General features: G+C 38.8%; 1 protein-coding gene across 1 annotated transcript in view; it reads left to right on the top strand.

Annotated features, from left to right (window-relative positions):
• The window catches only part of Cdh19 (cadherin 19, type 2), a 71,290-nt gene extending 71,013 nt beyond the window's left edge, over nt 1-277 (top strand). The window contains exon 16 of the mRNA XM_013018901.1: nt 1-277. This exon is cut by the window's left edge and continues 18 nt beyond it. Coding sequence (XP_012874355.1) covers nt 1-277 — 277 coding nt within the window.
• Nucleotides 278-7,847: the final 7,570 nt, after the last annotated feature.

Raw genomic sequence — 7,847 nt, 5'->3', positions numbered from 1 at the left:
GGGCCGCTGCTCCCTGCAGGCGGGCCCCGACGGCGCGGTCCTCGGGGCCTTCATCCGGGACAAGCTGGCGGAGGCCGACGCCGACCCCTGCGCGCCGCCCTTCGATGCCCTGCAGACTTTTGCCTTCGAGGGGACCGGGTCCCCCGCCGGCTCCCTGAGCTCCCTGGGCTCGGCCACCCCCGACCAGGAGGACGGTTTCCATGACCTTCAGGAGCTGGGGCCTCGCTTTCAAAGGCTGGCCAGCCTGTTGGGCTCCACGGGGCCCTGGAGCCACTGAAACTCCCGACTGCTAGCCCGTGGGCCTGGCGGAGGCGCGCTGCCGGCGCGGGGCGCGGGGCTGCTGCCCTGCCCCTCGGTGATCCCCAGCTGTGCAGGCCGGAATCTCCGGGTCCTCCCGCACCACAGCACCTTCTGGAATCATATGAAGCGGAACCTGCGAGAAAGGCATGGCCTGGGGCCATCCGAAGGTGATTTCATTCACCCAAACTTTGATCTTTGGCAAAGCCAAGGGCAGTGCGTATGGTGGTAAATCCACGGTTCTACGCAGAGATGGAAGTGAGCCTCTTGGAGAAGGGGGGAGGTTGCATAAAAATGATTAACATATATATTATTTTATGGTAACGATGCTGTTCAGAGGGGTTACAGTTGCCTGAGTCAGGGAAGGGGTACATTTCTTGGCAAGGGGTCTTGGGTCATATGTATATATAGATATGTATATGTATGTATGTATATATATATATATATATGAACTTTACCAAGACCACTCCTTAAAACTAACCTCAAGTTTGTATAGATATTGAATGCATCTGAATAAATCAGAGTTATATATTATACATTTGCACTGTTTTGTATAGTATTGTTTGATCCAAGAGAGGAGAGTAAAATGTGCTGAGATTGTTTGCTAAGTTATTTTCATATGTGACCCCAAATACTTACTTTTCATATCGGCATAAAATTGTAAACCTCATATAAATGAAATGAGCCGGACGCCGGTGGCTCACGCCTGTAATCCTAGCTACTCAGGACGCTGAGTTCTGAGGAACACAGTTCAAAGCCAGTCCAGGCAGGAAATTCCAAGAGACGCTCATTTCCAATAAACCACTGAGAAAGCCAGAGGTGGTGCTGTAGCTCAAGTGGTAGAGCAAGCACTCGGATTGAGCTGAAGACCTGAGCGACAGCACCCAGGCTCAGAATTCAAGCCCCACTATCGACAAAATAAAAGAAAAAAAAAGGTATATGAAATGAGTCTGGGTTTAAATTTTAATTAGAATTGATCTTAAATATTGTGTTCAAGTACACAGACTTAATATTCATATACATAAAGCATGGTAGAAATCTCAACTTTTCTTTTTCCTTTTAAGAGCTTAGAATATGGGTAATCTTCGGTGTCTTTTTAATTATTGAATATTAAATGAGTTGCAATAGTTTCTTATTACATGATAAAGGGAGGAAATGCTAGACTCTTTGGATATAGAGCTTTAACACATCTTAATTTTATTTGATCTCTTGAGAGTTATCTTTAATCCAAGTTTTATAATCTGAATATAAAATAAAGCATGAAAGCTCCGTATTAGTAGCCTCACCTTGTAATCTGTAACATGAAGTCTAGATGCTAGAGGTGGTAGCTCAATGATGGAATAGTTTCCCACCATGCCCATGACTGAGGATTTGATCCCAGCACTAAAATAAATAAGATAAATAGATCAATCAGCTAATTATTAAATGAGGTCCACTATTACTATTTTGCATTATTACAATTGAGAATAATCAATAAGGCATGCACTATCAATAGTATAGGCTGTACATGGCAAATGTAAGTCTCAGGAAGCAGTAGCATGACATCATTGTAACAGCTCACCTTCCATTGTGAGTGCAGGAAAGCCTTTCTTACCTAGCTTGGAGTGGTTCCAATGGCTTCAAAGCAATTTGGAAGTACAGTTCAACTGTTGACCTGACACACACCCCACAAATTCTCCTGTCCTGTTATTTCTGCCATCTTTCCTTCCTTCCTCCATCTCTGTTCATTTCCTCTTGCAATTCTATGTTTTATTCTGAAACAATTTCCTCTCTAACCCTTTTACTTTTATTATATTACTTTTTTTCACTGTGATGATCTGGAACTTCTTTTCTAACAAAGACCTCTTCTGCCACAATCCTGCCCTTGATTTGTCTCTCATTTCCCTTTTGGGATACTATAATTAATACATTATACTCAAAATAGTAAATCTAGCATAATAGGTACTTGTTGTTATGTTTCTCATAATGTAAATCTAGCAAGGGCAGGATTTGGTTAATCTTGCTCCATTATATCTGCCTAAGTGAATATAATATTGAGCCCAAATCTATTTAATTTGGACAATTGGAGATGCCCTTACGATTTTCATTGTATATTAATATAGAATGCCAATCAGGAATAATTGTATTCAAAAATAGATAAATACAGGGTAGTTATTTGTTCAATTTTTTAGGATGCATCTAAAAGACATTTTTCATAAAATACAGCCAGTTTTGCTCATTTTTCAACTACTGCAGAAAGTTATCACTATTTTTACATTATTTTAGGTGTGGATAGTAGAAAATTTTTAAATAAGACCTAATAGTGGATCACAAAGAAACATTTTCAAATGTGTTAATATCTAGTATGTAAGAGCCCCAGTTCTAATCTTATATAAAACATAAAAACTTAGATGCAAAGCAGGGTATTCTTAGCTTCCCTGAGAAAACAAAAAGCTAATTCCTGAACTTTTTCCTATTTTCTGTATCTTCTTTATTTGAGGGCACATTGCCATATGTTTCTCTAAAATTACATGTTCACTTTCTCTTCTCCTCATATCTGAGACAGTCTTAGGCTCAAGTATATTCCAGGCAATTGTCCAGCTCAAACAACACCTCACTTTTTGGAAATTCAATCTTGTCTCACATGACCTTTGTGTTATTCTCTGTAAGGCTAATTACCTATTTTTATCTCTTCTGAAAATTCCCACATAGCTGTATTTGAAATATTAAATATACATTGACAAGATCTGACCTAATTATTTGAAAATGTTTCAAAGTTTATTTGGAAGTAAAATTAATCTTTTAGGATAATCATTTATTCATAATAATTCATCATTGTAGCACATCACTAAAATAATATGTCCTGTTACACAGTATAATCTTTCCATGTTTATCAGAATACCTTTTTATTACAAATGAACTTATTGCCTAGAGTATTCCAAAGAATATATGTGAATTCTGAAATCATTAATGTTTTGAGGCTTGGATTTACACATCCGAAGTATTAAGCAAATGATAACTTCACAAAGATTAATGAATAAATATTAGTGATTAATAAATATTATGACACAAGTAATAATTGTAGTATCATGCAATAACCTACAAACTCAGTATATTTATTTAGTAATCACATTTAATTTTTGTTTATTTTCTGAAGTGATAATACTTTAACAAAGGGAAGATGGAAAAATCATTGTGTCTAGTTTTCACATAATTTTGGACCATGAATAATCATGAAAAAATAAGTTAAGACAAAAGTATAGAACAAACCCATTAACTTCCCATGGGAGAATCCAGCCTCTACCACATATATGCAATACTCTGTCACTGACTTCTCCTTCCTTCCCCCATACATCCTCACCTAGATGTAAGAATCCCTTGTTATTATGTAATGATCTTTGAGACCATTGAGTTCCAAGACTCACAGAATAAACAAATCATTTTTCCTGAAGTTAAGTAAAACCTGTTACTTATGTTAACTATGCAAATTTGCATAAAGACCTAATTTCTTAAGTTATTGGACAATAATTTGTGCCCTGAAACCTAAGGCAGATAAAATATCCAATATACACCCTGAAGTGTGCCAGTCTGGAATTTGGACTCCCAGGGTCTCTACCATAGGAAGTACAGCCCTTCTTGATGAATAAAGACACAGCAGCTCACACACTGCAGACTCCAAATTTCAAGGTCATAGCCACTATTTCAATTGAGAGCCAGGTGAAATCTTTTGGTTCCACAGACACATCTTTCTTTCCCCCAAGAATAGAAAAGAGAGAAAGAGAAAAAGACTCACATACATATATCACTGTGTAAAATTGAGTAATTCTGTATTAGGATGGATAATATCAACTAACATGTAGAGAATTCTTTTATACAACTACTTATATTAACTAACATGTAGAGAGCTCTTTTATACAACTACTTAAAGATAATAAAATAATCAGAAAAAGAAATATAAAAGTATTTTTCTATAGAGCTTGATATGTGAACATCACATTAATAGATTAGAGAAAATCTATCTTTCTACAAAGAGAGACCAAAGGAAATTTGAGCTGTATTATGAATATAAATAAATCTTTAAAAAAACAACTGCTCAATAAATAAGTGGGCTAAAGACTTAAAGAGAAACTTCTCTGAAGAGGAAAGAAGGATGGCCAATAGATACATGAAGAAATGCTCAACATCCTTAGCCATAAAAGAAATGCAAATCAAAACAACATTGAAATGCCACCTCACCCCAGTTAGAATGGCTATAATCAAGAACTCTAATAACAACAGATGGTGGAGGGGATGTGGACAAAAGGGAAGCCTACTGCATTGTTGGTGGGAGTGTAAATTTGTTCAACCACTTTGGAAAGTAGTATGGAGGTTCCTCAAAAGACTCCACATAGAGTTCCCCTATGACCCAGCAATCCCACTTTTGGGCATTTAACCAAATGATCACAAACAAGACCATACTAAAGCTACCAGCACAACTATATTTATTGCTGCATTATTTACCAGAGCTAAGATATGGAACGAACCCAGATGCCCCTCAGTAGATGAATGGATCAAGAAAATGTGGTATATATACACAATGGGATTCTATGCCTCCATCAGAAGGAATGACATTGCCCCATTTGTTAAGGAATGGAAAGACTTGGAAAAAATTATATTGTGAAGTAAGCCAGACCCCAAGAAACATAATTCCCATGGTTTTCCTTATTTGCAGTAACTAGTATATGTCTGAGACAAGCAGAAACGGTCAGATAAGTTGATGTTAGGCGAAATGAACTCCAAGATAAGGACTCAATGTTTTTTTTTCTTGCTATTTTTTCTAACATATTCATAAGATGATTTCTTTGTTGCTTTGTATGTCCCTCCCCCACATTATAACCCCTGCTTTCACTGCATTTAATGTTGGTATAAATTATGAAGGGGAAAGGGAAAAACAATTGTTTAAATAGGGATACAGGTGTACTTATTGCAACAATGAGATGTACAAGATTTATGTCGAAAATGAACTTTACAACTTTGGCGCATGGTGGGGGGCAGGGTGGACAGGGTAGGGAGGATGGGAAGGGGAAAGAAAGGAGGAGGCAACGATGCTTGATAAGAAATGTACTCATTAAAGTTGTAAAGTTCGTTTTCGACATACCGACTTGTACATCTCATGGTTGCAATGGGTCCACCTGTATCGCTATTTAAACAATTTATAACATTGGTGAGTGGGGGGGGGCAGGGAGGATTGGGTGAGGGGGCGGGGGGGGAGGATGGGAAGGGGAAACAAAGGAGGAAGCTACAATGCTTGATAAGAAATGTACTCACTGTATTGCTCATGTTAATTGTAACCCCTCTGTATGGTATTTTCATAATAAAAAAACTGGATTGCTAAAATTGAATTTTTGAAACTTTTTGGAAGGTAATGGACTGAAATAAAATACCTTGCACAAATGTAGAACAGCATCTTAAATGCCTTATGTGTCTTCTCTATACTCTGTAAATGCTGGGTGAATACTGAAATGTAACAATGTGATCCTTTGTCATGGTTAGGCTCTCCTCAGAAGCTAGTCTTCAATGAAGTTTCAGACACACAGTTTCAATGTTTTTATGCACTAAAGAACAAAGAAACTTATAAATATATTAGAAACAATAGCAAGAAAGAAAAACAACTGGAATCCTTATCTTGGTGTTCATTTCACTTAACATCAACTTATCTGACCTTTCCTGCTTGTCTCAGACATATACTAGCTATTGCAAATAAGGGAAACCATGGGACCTATGTTTCTTTGGGCTTGGCTTACTTCACTTAATATATTTTTTTACTAGGTCTTTCCATATCCTAACAAATGAGGCAATGTCATTCTTTCTGATGGAGGCATAGAATTCCATTGTGTATAAGCCCTGGTTTCACTGTATTTGATGTTGGTATAACTTGTGGAGGGGAAGGGAGAAAACAGATTGGTTAAATAGGGATACAGGTGGATCCATTGCGACAATGAAATGTCCAAGATGCTATGTCGTGTCGAAAAACACACTTTACAACTTTGAAGGGAATCGGGGGTGGGGGGGAGCGATGGGAGTGGGGATGGGGGGGAGATGGGAGGGCAGAGATGGGAAGGGGAAACAAAGGAGGAGGCAACAGGCTTGATAAGAAATGTATTCGTGGGGCTGGGAAGGTGGCTCAGTGGTAGAGTGCTTGCCTTGCATGCCTGAGGCCCTGGGTTCGACTCCTCAGCACCACATAAAGAAAAAGTAAAAAGCCGGAAGTGGCGCTGTGGCTCAAGTGGTAGAGCACTAGCCTTGAGCTGAAGAGCAGAGGGACAGCACCCAGGCCCAGAGTTCAGGCCCCACAACCGGACCCCCCCAAAAAAAGAAATGTATTCATTACCTTGCTCATATAATTGTACCCCTCTGTATGGTATTTTCAAACATACACATAAAGAACAAAGAAACTCAGGTAAAAGTATAAAAATCCACCCCATATTTCCCCATTGTCTTTTGTAATTAAAATTATGAGTAGTTAAGAGACATAGAGTAAGAAAATATTGAGGAAAGGGCGTTGGCCTAGCTCTGTATTTTCCTAGAAAATTGGAAGGTATTCCAGCCCATTGGCACATTTCAGTGAGCTCCCATGAAATCAAAACAGAGTGTAAATAACTGGAGTCAAGCTGACTCCTCAATGTTGAGAGAGATGTCGGACCCACCCATGTTAAATAAGGGAGCCACTATGCAGACAGTGATGCTGGATGCATGTGACACCTTCCCTGGATTAAGGCATGCCCAGACAGTTGGTAAAATGATGTCTCTGTCTGGATGTATGTGGGGTAGGCCACATCATCCTGGGAGCATGTATTGCCAGAGGCAATCCACTTCATCAATCCAATACACCAAGGGCCAGAGCAACAAGGTGGTGAAGGTTAGAGTCGTTTTTTCGCTTCTTCAGCTAGGATATTACTCACCTTTTCTGGGACCCATTCCAATGCTCCTCACCATATCGCACATGCTAGTTTCGGTTTTTATGACTTGCTGAATTCCAATTCGAGATTTCCTGACTTCCTAGCTGGCAAACCGGGAAAATGTATCTGTAGATGGTAGATATGTATACCATTGGTTTCTGTGCACAACTCTGGCTATGTAGCCAATTGTTTTGTGAGTAAAGAAACATGTTCTTACTAGTACTCAGACTAGATAAGGGATATAGTCAAACTCTCACCTTTAAACTGAGTGAATGAGACTTAATGCAATGATGTTTCCTCCTAGCTCTGGCGATCCTATATCCAAGTAGGTTAGGGTTAGCTTGTGAACCCTGCATTTTACACAGAAGGGACAGAGTTACTGCAAAATGGTTGAGGTGTGATGCAAATCAATGACAGAGATTAACAATGAGGCTCAGTCTTTATTATGCATATCTGAACGATTCACCTTCCAAACAATATATTCAAATAGAGCATAGATTTTTTTAAGTGTGGACAACCTAAAGCAATATGATTGGATTTGTTTTGATTTAAAAGTTTACATTTATAAATATCTTCTGCCCCAGTTGAGAGTGAAGGGGTGGTATTGATTAAGACATATGGCATTCATAAGCT

Source organism: Dipodomys ordii, unplaced genomic scaffold (assembly GCF_000151885.1).
Source record: "Dipodomys ordii isolate 6190 unplaced genomic scaffold, Dord_2.0 Scaffold43, whole genome shotgun sequence".
Lineage (NCBI taxonomy): Eukaryota > Metazoa > Chordata > Mammalia > Rodentia > Heteromyidae > Dipodomys > Dipodomys ordii.
Note: the sequence above shows the minus strand (reverse complement) of the source record. Positions and strands in the feature narration are given on the sequence as shown.